Source organism: Crinia signifera, chromosome 6 (assembly GCF_055691185.1).
Source record: "Crinia signifera chromosome 6, ASM5569118v1, whole genome shotgun sequence".
NCBI lineage: Eukaryota > Metazoa > Chordata > Amphibia > Anura > Myobatrachidae > Crinia > Crinia signifera.
Window position 1 is genome coordinate 131,872,017 of NC_139222.1, and position 15,468 is coordinate 131,887,484.

The 15,468-nt window shown below is 42.9% G+C and overlaps 1 protein-coding gene across 3 annotated transcripts; it reads right to left on the minus strand.

Annotated features, from left to right (window-relative positions):
• Positions 1 to 202: 202 nt before the first annotated feature.
• On the minus strand, positions 203 to 9,537 carry NR1D1 (nuclear receptor subfamily 1 group D member 1). 3 transcript variants are annotated; one of them, XM_083147241.1, is made up of 8 exons: positions 8,784 to 9,537; positions 4,359 to 4,646; positions 3,971 to 4,059; positions 3,341 to 3,485; positions 2,623 to 3,041; positions 1,634 to 1,819; positions 1,335 to 1,545; positions 203 to 792 (listed from the first exon to the last, which is right to left on the minus strand). In XM_083147241.1, the coding sequence occupies exons 1-8, from the start codon at positions 8,812 to 8,814 to the stop codon at positions 593 to 595; spliced, it is 1,569 nt and encodes a 522-aa protein (XP_083003367.1). In that variant the 5' UTR covers positions 8,815 to 9,537; the 3' UTR covers positions 203 to 592. The 3 variants fall into 3 exon arrangements, with proteins under 3 accessions (XP_083003367.1, XP_083003369.1, XP_083003368.1); XM_083147243.1 differs by lacking the exon at positions 8,784 to 9,537 and adding an exon at positions 7,981 to 7,998; XM_083147242.1 differs by lacking the exon at positions 8,784 to 9,537 and adding an exon at positions 7,891 to 7,912.
• Between the last annotated feature and the right edge of the window lie 5,931 nt (positions 9,538 to 15,468).

Sequence of the window (15,468 nt, forward strand, 5' to 3'; positions counted from 1 at the left end):
CGACCCTGAACATTTGCCGGGTCAGATTCCCGGGGAACAGTACCCGTGTTATTTATTTTCACCCCATTTACACCAAGCCCTGCCCCGGACTGGAGCGGCAATATCCCGGGTCCAAAGTCTGGTGTAAAAGGGGTATTAGTGTTCCTCCTCCTGGCTGACAATGTTGGGATTTAGGATCAGAGAGTGTGACAAAGACTTGAGGTTGTCGTAAAATATTTATATTTAGCACAACTTCTGATATACACACAAATATTTACACAATGGTTTACACTGTATGACAGTAAATTATTTACAAATGTATATGTATATAGATTATATATACACATCGCTCTGCAGATTTTGCCTCAAATGTCTTATACCCCACCCTTCTACGAAACAGTTCGTGCCAGTGGCATCTTGGGAGACTCATGCCATCATCACTGTATTGGAGATATAGTCTAGATACATTTTCCAACAGCCATCTCTCTTGTGAGGTCATAACTGTGTGCTCTAGCCTTCCACAGGAAGTGACAGTCTGTGAAGTCAACGCCAGAAGACCCCTTCTATTATAGTGCCCATGCTTCAGCAGGTCGACGGAGATTCCTTCATACTATCAGTGTGTGTCGACGCGGAATGACAGGAGTTTCTCAGAGTGCATGCTGTTCAGGGTGCGCAGGTCTGGTAGTCGCAGCAGTAGTTTGGTGAAACGGGAAGTGTCGTTTGGACTGTTTTTAAAGATGAGAGAACGAAGGGCACGTATGAGAGTCTCTTGCAGCTGCTCTACCAATGAAGCATTCTCCATCCCTGAACGGTCTGCAGAAAGGAAGAAAGCATTACAAAAATGTAAGTACAGTGACAAAAATAAAAAGGAACAGATATATCAATCTCATCTCTTCCCTATGTGGCACCCAGTTTCTTTTACATAGTGAGAGCTGCATTGGTACTAGTTTTGACTATGCGCGATACTAAGTAGCTGCATTTTTCATCAGGTTGTAGGATGTTACAGGGATTTATTTAATTTTTCAGCTGTATTGATAGAAAAACTAGACATTGTGTGCCCCCTCCCAAAAAATAGAAAAGAAATTATTTTGCCCAAAGTAACAGGTCTTGCATTAGGCAACCTGTGGCCCAAATAAAAATGCGAAGTGAAGAGGACCATAGAAACAAAATCATCTATATATCTACCTATATATGTCTAGTGTCTGAGAAACACTGCCATCTGCTGGCAGAGACTGAAACTACATCTCTTTCCCACGCATGCACAAACACAGAAGGTAGCAGACTAGCTTTCAAAAGCTTTTGCTTCGAGCAGGCTTACTAGTATATCAGAAATTCTGCTTCAGGGAGTGCCTCACCTGCAGATACGAGCACAAGCGCAGTGAAGATCCCCAGCTCCTCCTGGCTCAGGTTGAGAGATGCCAGTTTTTCACTGAAGTCAAACATTGAGCTAAGAAGCTCCCCCATCCCCATGGCTTGGAGCTCTGGCAGTGAATATGTAGCTCCACTGAGGAAGCGGAGAGATCGTTCACGCACATCAAACAAGGAAGCAAACCGGACCATGAGGACCTGGGAGAAGATAAAGAATGCAGATGTAAGACAATGGAAAAGTAAGAGACCGTAGTGTAACATACAGAAATAATAGCTCACCACTCACCTCAAATGTGCCAGCCTTTAGCAGGGTGACTTGGTCTTGTTGTGTTAAGTCTTGAAAACCAGGAATGTGCCGAGCAAATTCAACTACCTCTCGCACAGCTGGGGTAAAACTGAGAGAGAAATCTTCCCAAACTTCCTGTACAGAGCAGAGTTTTCCTCCACGGGGCAGAGCATTCATGGGGCAAGCCTGCAAGTGGGACATGAATAATGAGCATTATATTATGCAGTGTATGGATAAATAGCTTTAATATACATATTACTATTCCCTGTACTGTATGTACACATATATTGTATAAAAATTGTAAATAAGTCGGGTTCACCATATTGGGAATGCAAGCAGAGCTATAGCATATTGAGGGGCAGAGCAACACATGCATTTTAAATTAGGTTTACTGCACCTCAAGGTGCGATGTTCAGCTGATGGTGCAGAATTACTAAAAAGGTTATACAGTATATATATTTATAAGGACTATTTGCGAAAACAACCACAGCGTGGTGGTCAGGGCTGGGGCCAGATCTAAAAGTACCCCTACACTATGTGATTTGGGCTCTATTTCACCCGATTACGGAGGATCTGGCGGAGAAAATCGGGTGAAATGGGCCCAAACACATCCGATCTGATGCGCGGTCCTGTGCACATTGGAGGTGGAGATCATACGTGCTGCACGTAAGTACCACACACGGTCCTGCCACATGTGGGGGGGGCTGGAGGAGGATTGGATGAGACTTCTCAGAGAAGGTTGCATAGTGTATGGACACCATGAGGCTATTAACATAGCTTTACAGGGGGTATCAAATAGAAATGCAAGAGATGCTATAGAAGTAGCCTTCTCCATATGTTTCGTCAATCTAATGATTTTAGAAGGAATTTTTTCAAAATATGCTAATTTTCTAAACGGACCCGGTGAATTGGATAAGCCCAACTACTGAGGAAATACATCCATTCTTCATTGAAATGCTGGGAAAAGTATGGGATGATATATGTCTTACCAGAAAGACATTGCGATTGCCTCTGGTTTCTCCATTGTCCTGCATCCAACATTTTGATGAAGGGATGTCATGGTGCTCCCATGATGATAACTTTCCGCTCACTTTTTCATGGGCATAGACAAATATCTGTCGATGAGCCTGGGCCACTTGACCTATAACATCATCAACATGGTCTGGACTTGGAGAGCGAGGAGGCGTCAGTTGCTGTGGGTAATGAGGATAGGCTTCTGGGATAGAAGGAGGTGAAGGACAGGAGGTTGGACCCAGGTGGGGAGGAGTAGAAGGACGAAGTTGCTGTGGCTGAAGTGGAACAGGACTCCGTCTCCCAAAATGGCCACCAGCAATGTGACTCATAGCACTGTGCATTTCTGCCAACATCCGTTGTTTTTCCCTCTTTGGGATGCGACCAAACCTCACAGCTAAAGACAAAAAAAAAATGTAACAAAATGTTATTAAAAGACTAAAAAATAAGACTGATGGCCAAATGTAAATGCCTCCTAGTTCGGTGGCCATGCAGGATGCCAGCCGAACTCGGATTTTTTTTTTTATAAAGGGGCAATTATTACAAGGTGTGGTTTTGCCTTGTAAATGTTTGCCCCTTTAAAAAAAAAAAATTCAGACTTTGTCCGGCATCCCGCATCACTGTCGAACTAGGAGGCTATTACATTTGGCCATAGGTAATATAAAACAATTATGCAATGGCAACACTTGAACTTACCATCCCTAGACATGCCAACAGAAAGACACTTCCGAAAGCGGCACTGCTGGCAACGGTTTCTGTTAATCCGCACTATGGAGCACGTCTCATTCTTCAGACATTTTTTGTATTGAATATTTTGCTGAATGCTGCGTCGGAAAAAACCCTGGAAATGAATGCACAATTGTCAGAATAATCAAGTGATGGCTGCTATAGCTTTACCACTCCACTTTAAGACCATATGACAACTTTAGCCTTGAAACAAACTACATCGAACGTAACCAAAGCAAAGGGGGTGGGGATTGGCACCCCACTGCCCACAATGTTAGCACTTAATCTAGTCATGCCGAGGCAAGGGTTGTTATGAGTAAGTAGAAGGGCATTAATTGTCTGGTGCAGATTCAGACACATAACAAATTCTGCTTCTGTGTGGAGATGCTGCCTCTGCACTGGCTAAAAGAATAGGAATGTCACCATGTACATGGGATGGGAAGACCTATAGTTACTTAATATCCCAAACACTACTATTATCCCGGTTGCCAGATCAAAATTGGTAGGCTTCTAAGAAACCACCCACCTGGTGCCCTTACCACGGAACCATTCACACAATAAAAAGCAGTTAGATAATGTCCTATTCTGCACTCCACTCACCTTGCAGCCCTCACAGGCATGTACACCATAATGAAATCCAGAGGCCACATCACCACAGACTTTGCATAGCAGCACCATTCCGTTCAGCTCTGAAAAATAGCATAAAGGAAGGCATGTTTACTATTAGCTGAAATCCTTTGTAAGCCTGTTAAACTTGGGTTGTTATTGCCTAGTGTAATGGCTTTCAGGTTGGTGATGGCTGTGTCCTCTAAGAATCTACACATGCACAGATTTGTTATCGCAATGATCGGCTATCAAGATAATTGGTGCCATACGGTTATAAAACCTTCTCATACCAGGACACTATAGTTCAGTCTATATATGAAATGATGCCAAACATCCATCCTGTTCTTGTGGAAGGTGTATTCAGACCTCATAACATACTTACTTGTGATATTGCTGGATGTTTTGCTTGGGGATACACGACTGCCATCATCTAGTGCCACATGAAGCCCTCCTGGAGAGGATGCCATTCCATATGAGGAGCGTGGTGAAGTCTCCCCTCCTGAGCCAGAGGAACTGGCGCTATAAGAGTGGGAAGGAGAGGGCGGCAGATATGATGGATAGTGAGGGGCTCCACCTTGAGGGCTACCAGTTGAGCATTCACTGTACAGAGAGACTGGGCTGGTCCGATTGGGGGAAGAGCCACTAGAGCCAACATAACTTATAACTCCACCTGGAAAGTCAGAGAGAAGAGAACAGGATTAAGGAAATGGAAATAACAATAAAAGGTTATATAAACACAGTAGACAGAGCCAATGACTGGGCTAAACCAATCCATGATCAGATCACATTTGTGCCTCAGTGTTTGGTTCCTAGTGAACGGATAAACACATTGCTCCTGAATGGTGGTTCAGCCCCAAAATGGCTGCCTCCTCTGCATAGGACACTGGTTGAAGTGTGTTCGTATAGAAAAAATCAGAACTAACATGCCAGATAACAATTGTGATTTAAAAATGATCTAGCCATACTTGGGAACACCTCATACAGCACATATAAATCAAAATGTATTACAGTTACTTGCTATGTACAACAGCCAATAATTCCTGGTGCCTACAATGTGTACATTCTGACCTTAAATGAAACATGCACATCACTTATGCTCTACTCTATTTGAAATATACAAAATAACTGCTTGATCCTCCATATTAAGTGGATTAAACCCTCTTTCTGCAAGAGCTCCACTGTGTTGGCTAATGAAAGGTTAATGTCTAGGACTCTGCACTGCAGGCACCGCTTAGCATCCTGGGTAATGCATGCAGAGATTAAAGCATAATCAAAGGAACTCCCTTTTACCTGCATATCAGGAAATCACGGTTTTCTCAATGGTGTTTTATATTTACAAACTGAGATATAGTGGTGTTTTATATTTACAAACGGAGATATATAGATAGATATATATATATATGCTTTAACCTATCTGCTGCCAGTACACGTTCCACACGGCTCACTGAATTTTCATCTATCTATCTATCTATCCACACACACACACACACACACACACACACACACACACACACACACACACACACACACACACACAGACAGACAGACAGACAGAATGAAAATTGTATCCTAAAACAAAATAAATAAGAATAAAATAAGCAAAATACACCTCCCCACCACCAATCTTCAATGTATATTCACACAGGGCAATCATGCAGTCACAGGCACATAAGCCATTGATGATATCACAGCAGACATTCCTGAAATACAAAGTATTTCCAGGAAGCAATGAAGAAGACAGGAAGCATTCAATTAATTTGCAACTTTCACACCCCAAGTGAAAACAATGATGACACTGCAGTCTGACTAATTCCCACATAAACACAAAGAGGTTTGTGCTAGTTTACTAACAATGCATGTAAGTGCTGATTTGTATTAACCCCGTAATAGCAACTCAGATACTTGTTTTCTTAGGGGGACAGTCAATTCAATGCTGCTTACATTGAGGGCAATTACAAAAGGCAAAGCTTATGAGTGAGCAAAGTTTTTTTCCTGAAAAAAAATTCACATTATATTCGCAGTGCAGTTTTCAAAAGAACATTTGCATCTAAATAGATCCCTAGCATTAAGTAAATTAACCTTATTATTGTTCATTAGTTACTGTGATTCTGCACAAATGTTGGCTGTAAATACAAACAAGGTCATTACATTACTACATCTACAGTTTGCACATGTGTTACTGTTCATGTACTGAGGGGCACATATGATATGCCGAAGTTGGCTGCATCTTTATTTATTAAAAGTAATGCTCAAAAAGTTGTAATCATTTTTGCCAAAAGCAATGAGCTCCTAAATTTGCTCAAATGCACCAAGACATGAAGGGAACGACTAAGTTAATAAAATGAACATAAAAGCATTGCTATGCCAGATGCATTGCCTATAGTGGCCGTAGAATAAAAGTACAGCACGGTTTAGGATGTAGACAAGGACATGGAAACATCAGCGGGTAATTTATAAAAGCTTCTAACAAAGACAAGTAGTGATGTTGCCCATTGCAACCAATCAAACCATGTCTCTCAATTTGTAGAATGCAACATAGAAATGATAGACAATGTTATTGGTTGCAATAGGCAATACCCCTGGTTATCTTTTTTAGAAGCTTTAGTAAAACTACCTCCAGGTTAATGTACCCAGCCTTGTAGAGAGATAAACTACCAGCCAACCAGTTCATGTAATGATTCCAAACCCATCCTGTAACATGGCAGTTAGTTTGCACTTTCTCTGGAATGTTTGGTACATAGACTCCAAAGTTCTGGGTTCCCGTAAAACCGCAGATTTAGGCACTAGTCAGCATGAATTTCTGCTGGTTTATGGGGAAGATAATTCAATATCACTGGTGTCACTAGTTCCCACAGCTTAGCAAGATCCTGCCAAATTGAGACCGCCCATGGATTTCCCACTAATAGAGTTCAAATCGGATATCGTTTATAAGTAGAAGGTGTACGTGCCATTCTAGATTTGGGCAATTCCAATACCTATCATTGATATTGTTAAATGTGGACAATAGTGCGCTCCAGCTGCCATCTCCCGCATCGGCTTCATGTTGTTAGAGACTATGCCCTTTCTGCATAAAGATCTCCCACCCAAAAAAATATAATTCTGTCTACCTTCAGCAGATCCCATCTACTAACTTCAGTTCTAGAATCCCTTGTTTTGCTTACATACTCCCTTTCTCTCATTACTTATTTCACCTGTCCCTTCATGAATCTCCTCAGGTTATATAAACTGTCCAGCCACATGTAATGAATACCAACTCAATGACCTCAGGTTACTCGTCCCCTCCTGCCTCACGCACACACTCCACGTGTTCTCACTGCACATGTTTCCAATGCACATGCACTTCTGAGTCACACCTACCCACTGAGCCTGCGGCCAATCTTGCTGTCCTAATGACACATTTCTCCTCCTTTCACAAATAGCACCACCCTGCAATGCTTTAACCTATCTGCTGCCAGTACACGTTCCACACGACTCACTGAATTTTCAAGACCAAATCATTTAGCTACTATAACCATGCAAGGGTGAGGAATATACCAGTTATTTCCAAATAACTTCAAATGTGCGTCTTCCCTAAATAGCCAGTTATACTACTTAAATATGGGCTAAAATGGTTAGGTATAAAATACAGAAGATGGGCACCAAAAACTACAATACAAAAGCCTTTTATCCACAACGAAACAATATAGACCACAGCAGGCTGTCAGCAATTGTAGAACTATTTTCAGACAAGTTAAAAACTCAACTCTAAAAAGCCAGAGGTTACCCAATGCCCTCTGCAGCTTTACAGATGTTTTAAAAACAGGTCCCATCATGCTTTGGCTATTCATCCCTATAGTGAGAGAACAGCTAGACAGCTGCACTATGTTGCCTACTGGCAAACAAAAGGACAAAGCAGCAGTCCTGCAAAACTATACCTCTCATGTCAAAGATTATGGAAACAGACTAGGCAGCATCCCAGGATGGAACCCAGACCCAGCTCTGGGAGTGTCCATGGACCCAGTTACCTCAGGGGGCGTGGCTACAGCCGTCCAATCAGGGTTTCGACTACAGAAGCAGGAATGAAAACACTGTGCACATGGCTAGGGCGGGAGAACACGTGAAGCCACTGGGAGGATCTGGCTCACACACAGCTCGGGTGACCTACTTTCCTCATTCCATGTGACTGCAAGCTCTGCAGGCCAGGGTACCTCCCACTCATGCTTTCCCTTTTATACATACACGCGGGGTGCCTTCTAAATATAACACATGCATTGCCGACATTAAATTTAGCTTATAATGGAGAGGATCATATTAATACAAGTTAAAATAAAACAGGTTGCAAATTCAAAAAAATAAATAAACTAAGGACATCATTATACACACAAGCCTGTACTGGGGATCATATACAGTGGTAATGTATTGATAAAATAGGGTCACTTCACCCTATAGGGACATCATATAGGCGGGAGATAATTGCTTGTGCTAGGAGCCAGAATCCCACGATCCACCACAACACTCATCATGCCATAATGATCTCTCGAGAAATTACATTACTTGGTCCCTCTCCATATTCCACACACAAGGGAATCTCAAAGACCATAACTGCATTGTATTAAAATAAGAAGTATTTAAAGTCAGGGAGCAGAAACTAATAAATATATATATATATTTTATCTACACACACATATTGTGAGAATATACATTATTTATATATTTTCTATAATATTAATAATCCGCCTAATACATATGGAAATGTATCAGGTCAGAGCAAATAACCGCGTATAGTCATTCAATAATCGCAGTACCTACACCCTTTACCCCCTCTCACCTGTGTTATTACTGCAATCCATAGTAGTCATGGTTGAGATTCCGGGATCATTCGCAGCAAGGCGTCTACTATTACACTGCAGTCCTCCTCCTCGTGTCCTTTATATACCCCCTGGGTGCAGCGATCCGCTGTAGTAATTCCTTTTACATGGAGAATTTATAGAAAATGTTGCCAGCAGCTGCCGCATTGGTGAAACGAAATATATAATATATTGGTTGTTTCTACTCTAGATGCTTCTTTAGGAAGAAAAGATGGGAGCTGCGTCCTACAGAGGTGATGGCTCGGATGCCCTCTGCAGAGCAGTGTGCTACAAAAATGACAATTATAAATAATGCCTATAATGAGCTAAATAAACTGGATTTTAAGATCCTCAAAAAAATAAAATGCCAGTGCACCTGCAGCCACTGAGATAGTAGTCTTTAGCTTAGTTCTGTGAGCTGAAAAATACAGGCTGCAAGGTCTTTGCACCCTTTTACTGGAATGGTGACCGCTCTGCAGTATCTCCTGTCAAAACACGAGCAGTGCTGCAGCTATCCAGACTGTTCCCCGAGAGGAGAGCTCAGCAATACACGTCCTATTTCTCCACCCTCCTTGCTCTGCAATGTTCTCCCTCACACGCCTCCAGTCTGCTTTAGACAGCTTGACTCTGCTCACTGCAGCACTGCGCCTGCGCACATGCGGCTGTCCCTTCGGGCCCGGCACGCGGCACTGAAGCAAGGACCACGTGACTCCTGGGAGAGCCTCGTGCCCCAGTGACACACTTTCTACAGCAGTCTTGAAATGCGCATGCACGGGTAGGTCTGCGGCCAAGGGAGTCCACTGGGCTTTTTTTTTTTTTATTCTTCACTAAACTTTGTTGACAGTTACAGAGACGAAATAAAATAAAAACGACACACTTGTGTATCACATATCCAATGGTATTGGGCATGAAAAACCTTTACACGCCGGTCTCATTAAATTATAAGATTATAAAACTGCTCGTTTAAAAAAAAATGTGCTTGCATTCAACCCTTCTGCAGCGTTGCTATTCACTTATGGATGAACTTGAATACAGAGGTACCCTATTCTGCAATACCAACTCCCAACTGTCTTTTTCAAACACAGCTGATTGGCTGGTGCTTTATCTCCTTTTACCTTTTCTCCACTTTATCTCTAGTTTATCTCTTCTCCAAGCTTAATAAATCTGCCCCTTGGTCTCTAATGATATTTGTGGATTGTTTTTCCATTAGATGAGGATTCTAAAAAGGCATAGAGAAATTATTTTATATTATTGTACATTTACATAGCCAGCCTTTTGAGTTTGAGGTAGCGTTTTCAGCAGGTGTGGATTATTAGACTAATTAGGTCATCAGTCATTAGGTCGACCACTATTCGACAGTAAAAAGGTTGACACAGGAAAAAAGACCAGTTTTGATAAAACGTGCCTGTTGCCAAGCTGATTTATACAGGGGAAGACATCTGCCCGCAGTTTAATTTCCAGCTTTATCTAATTTCTATCATTTATTATTATTATAATTTTATTTATAAGGCGCCACAAGTGTTTTGCAGCGCCGTACAAAGGAACAGTACAGAGAGACAAAACTTGGCATAACATTGAATAAATAACAAAAATAAAGTACAAATAAAGAGTTCCACAGTTCAATGTACATTACAGCTTAAATATAAGTAGTGAGGACTCAATCAACATACTATGGCCCTTATTCTGATCGGTGCGGATATTCCCGCATTCTTACGGAGCGGTCCGCACGCTACGGTGTTTTGCCGCATGCGGCCATCGTCCGTAGAAACGCCCACGTGTCCTCCGCATTCGGACGGACTCACTCTTTAAGAACAGGGCGTGTTTACGGACGACATACAAACCATGCGTGTGCGGGAGAAACACTCCGATTCGGCACGGTATTACAGAGTATTACAGAGTATGCTCGGGAATACCGCATCCGAACGGGAGCCAAGCGGTGCTACCGCACGTAAGCGGAGTATTTACGCCAAACAACCCACTATTAAGTATCTTCTGCAAGACATCACATGACCCACTTATTCAATTACCTATCCTCATAAAAAACTGCTTATTTGAAATTGGAATCAATTAGATGCCAATATATCCTTACAAGCATGCCTAACACATGCATTGCACACATTAACCCTTACAGCAATTGAAGCAGCAATGGTTTCAATTAAAGCACTGACAAGCGTCCTATTAGTGAGTAATGAGTAAAGGAGTCGATTCTTTTGGGTTCAGGTGTTAATGCTTGTAGTCATTAGGCGGTACGTTCGCCTACCGCATGAACGAGTGGTGTCCGCAAAGCAATAGTACACTTGTGGACACCGCACATTTCTTCCCCTTTTCATCGCGTGCATTCGGAGTGCTATCCGAATGTACGCCCCCCAACATAAGTGTACTCCCCCGTGTCCGCCCATGTTTCCGCCCCGTTTTGCCCACTTTGAAACTACGCCCATGTGACATTCCGCATGACGCCCATAATACGCCCATATTTCCCGACTGATTGCGGGGAACAGTTTTGTACGGGATTTGGCCGAACTGGTACGGAGTCAAGGCGTGGCACATGCGCGTTGCGTTCTCCACGCATGCGCAGACGCCGAAAAGACACGATCCGTAAGAATGCGGTAAAGTCCGCGTCAATCAGAATAAGGGCCCATAAGAGGCTTGAGGCCAATGATGGAGAGGAGTATGAGGACGTAGATGGTCACTGAGTGTTTGAGCATAGGAGAGCTGTGAGTGAAATGTGAAGAGAAGAGGGCCCTGCTCGGAGGAACTTACACTCTATTAGTCCTCAAGCTTTAATAAATTAACCCCTTGTATGAATAATGCCACATCATTTTTCTTAAATGCAAAAGTGGGTTTCTCCCAGATTCTTCTGAGAAATCTTGAACTCACTTTGTCACAATTTCAACTGGTTTAAATTACCCTACAACCTGCATTTTGGAAAACATTGCCTAGCTTATACCCCTTTTACACCAAAGCCTCAGGTCTGACCAGCTTGAAGCAACAGGAATGCAGCTTTCCCTATGCTGTGAATGGGACTCGGTTTTAATGCCCCTGTTCAGACTGCTCCATAACCCAGGTCCTTCCTGGGACCAACCCTGCAAGCTACCTGGGTTGGATTCCAACCTAACTGAGTCAGGTTTATTCTTTGGGCCACTACACACTTACCCACTGGCTCATCATAGCCACCCTACTCTCTCCTAAGTATTTCATATTATTTGGGCAGGTTAGAGTGCTTAGAAGGAGTGATCTTCTAGTCAAATATTATTTACACCAGGTAGGTTCCCTGAACTGGAATACATACGAAATCCCGGTGGTCGGAATCCCGACCACCGAAATCCTGACAAGGGGGGGACGTGGATCGCCCCCCCCCCTTGCGGGCTCGTTGCGCTCGCACACTAATTTATTCTCCCTCTATGGGTGTCGTGTACACCCACGGAGGGAGAAAGTATCGGGATTTCAGCGGTCTGGATTTTGAACGCCGGTATTTCAACTGCATCCCCCCTGAACTATGTGGCGGTCAGGCAACTGTCTTCCCGCTCCTGCCAATTCAATGGCATGTATTCAATGCCGCAGCGAACGGCCGGCGAGGGGGTTAAACAGCGAGGATTGCTGAAAACCAGCGAACCTCGCTGTTTAACCCCTGCGCCGGCCACTCGCACTATTCAACCTGCTGGGGAAATCCTCGCCGTCACAGGACGGTGAGATTTCCCCAAAACAGCGAGACCCGCGGCTGCTGCAGAAAACTCGCAGTTTTTAGCCGCGGGTCTCGCTGCTTCTGGAGCCGCATCCGCCAATTCCCCCTCGCTCAAAAAACGGAGCGAGGGGGAATTGGCGGATGCAGAGGCTGTGTTGAATGCTGTCAGGGTGAGTGGTGACAGCGAGCAGGAAGCCCTGCTCGCTGTCACCACTCGCAAACAGCATTGAATACATACCTATGTTTTTAGTGGAAACTGATTTTAAACTATTAGTTGAAACACTGTAGGGCTAAGTTACTGAGTACTTTAAAAAAATGTTTAAAATCAACAATTCATTGTTTCAGCAAAAACTAAGATACTCATTTTACAGTAGTTTTCAATTTATAACATAACTTTCAGTTTAGTTTTTTCCTAAATAATGTAGTTTGCTTATTTGTTGCTAAACACTTAACAATAGGACATTGTATTAAACACGATTAATTCAAATATAAATTGGTACAAAATAGAACTGATTTAAAATTGTAGCTACTCTGCAGCAAGAAAGGGTAATTCATTTGTGAAGCTGAAACTTTGTTAAACAAAATAATCATTAATGCCAAGACAAGACAGTATTACTTGTCAGCTGATATTTTGGTAACAGAAGTAGGCAGGGGCAGTTCTAGATTTCTTGGTTCCTGAGGTAAAACTGCACCAATACACAGCTCCTTGCACACTTGAGTTTTGTAAAAAAAAAAAAAAAAACACTGCCTGTTACATACTGCCTGGGCCTGGTTGGCTGGCAAGGCTACTGACCAGATTTATTAATATTGTCTAATGGAAATATTTTCCGGGATCCACTGCTGTCCAAGGTGTGCTCACTTCTAAGCAACCCACAATTCTGTCTACATTCCCACAGCAAACATCCTAATGTGTATGTCCCATTACCACTCATTTACAGGTAATCCAGCTGACTTCAGTGCTACTGGAAGTAGGTAAGATAAACATTATTTATTCATAGAAGACAACTAAATTGCAAAGAAATAACTAGAAATTTTGCTCCCCTGAGCCAAAAATGTTTTTCTCCCTCCCCTTTTTTGGGTCAAACAAACAGGGCTCCCAGCGCCTACAGTAAAAAAAAACAAAACAGTGTGTGCCACACACAGTAATGCCCCTTACACATTATATCACACACCGCAATGCTTTTTACACATTATACCCCACACCGTAATGCCCCTTACTCATTATTCCCCACACTGTAATGCCTATTGCATATAAGACCACACACCTTAATTTCAATTGCACATTATGACACACATAAAGGTGAGACAGCTATATGCAAACCGTCTAGCAGATTGCTGGTGTGGACAACATCCTAGTTATGCCAGACTGGGGGGGGGGTGCTTGGTTGTGATAGCATAACCATTGGCTGCACTCTCAGTGTTACATTGACATAGAATTGCATCAGGTAGCAGCTTTACAAATAAGTTGGTTGCTGGCTGCTTTTCTTTTAAGCCAGCGACCGGCTATTGATGCTGACAGAGAAGGGGGGGGGGGGGGGTATTCAGATTCGGATTCCAACTGTCAGAAAGTCCCAACAGCTGGAATCTATCCAGCAATCCCCAGCCATTTCCGACAAAGCAGATCTGACTTGTTTTATAGTCGGATATGTTTTGTCGGAACCTGCCTTCAGTGCTGTTGAAAACGGCAGCATTGAAAAGGCGTGGCCTCTGGTTCCGCCGGTAAAAATAACAACTGGGTCTGAATACCCCTCAGAGCATTAAAAACATGAATGATATTATGAGTGATATTATGTGTTTTAGGAACCCACAAACCAGCTACACCCTAGTCAATACCTATGTTGGCCTGGTATACGGTCATTAGGTCGACACCATTAGGTCGACATGGGTCTAGGTTGACATGAGTGTAGGTCGACACAAACATTAGGTCAACATGGTCAAAAGGTCGACATAGGGTTTTTCACTGTTTTTGTTTTGTGCCGACATGTGGTATTTCATGCCCTACCATCCACCTTGCCCATGTTGACCTAATGCTTGTGTCGACCTAGTGACATGTCGACCTAGACTCATGTGTGACCTTTATGCATGTCAACCTAATGTTATCGACCCAATGCTTGACAACCTAACTGCTGTAGACCTAATGATCCATACCGTTTGCCTAATGGTAATGCTGGCCATGTACATAAAAAATATATATTCCATTTTATGGAATAGGAACACATATCAATTCAGGTTGGGTGTCCCATATCTGAAATTCTTGGCATCAAAAGTTCTGTATTTTGGATTTTCCATATTTTGTTATATTTGCATACCATAATGAGATATTTTGGGAATCGGACCCAAGTTTAAATAAGAAATACATTTGTTTCATTATCACCTTATACACACAGAGGGTCATTCTAGTTCTTTCGCTACCCCGCGAGTTCGCATGGGGGAGCGATGTTTTGTTTCTGCGAATGCGCATAATGATTTATGCGCATGTGCAGGGTTTCTTGGCGAATGGACTAGGCGACTTGCATAGTCGTCGTCCAGTTTGCATGGAGCGGTGCGGGTGTGTGTGTGTGTGGGGGCTTGAGAAAGCGAGCCTGGGTCCTGCCCATGGGAATGCCCAGAGTCTCATGGATGTCCCGCATGCTTGCGAGGGGATACGGCGGTGGCTACTCAGCGGCCGGCAGGGCAGGCCCTCTGGGACTTGGTAAGCTGCGAGCTTTGCAGTTTACCAAGTCAACCAGAATCAGGGCCATAGTCTGAAGGTAATTTTTATACAATATTTTTTTTATAATTTTGTACATGGAACCATCAGAAAGCAAAGGAGTCACTCTCTTCATCACACACACAAAAATGGATTTCGGTATTTCAGATGTCGGATTTTCAGGTAAGGCTGTAACTGCGATTATACATGGTACAGTTCAGCTGGACAGAAATTATAGCCAGGGACATTGGCATACGCAGTAAGAATGAAGCTAAATCATGTAACCTTGATTATA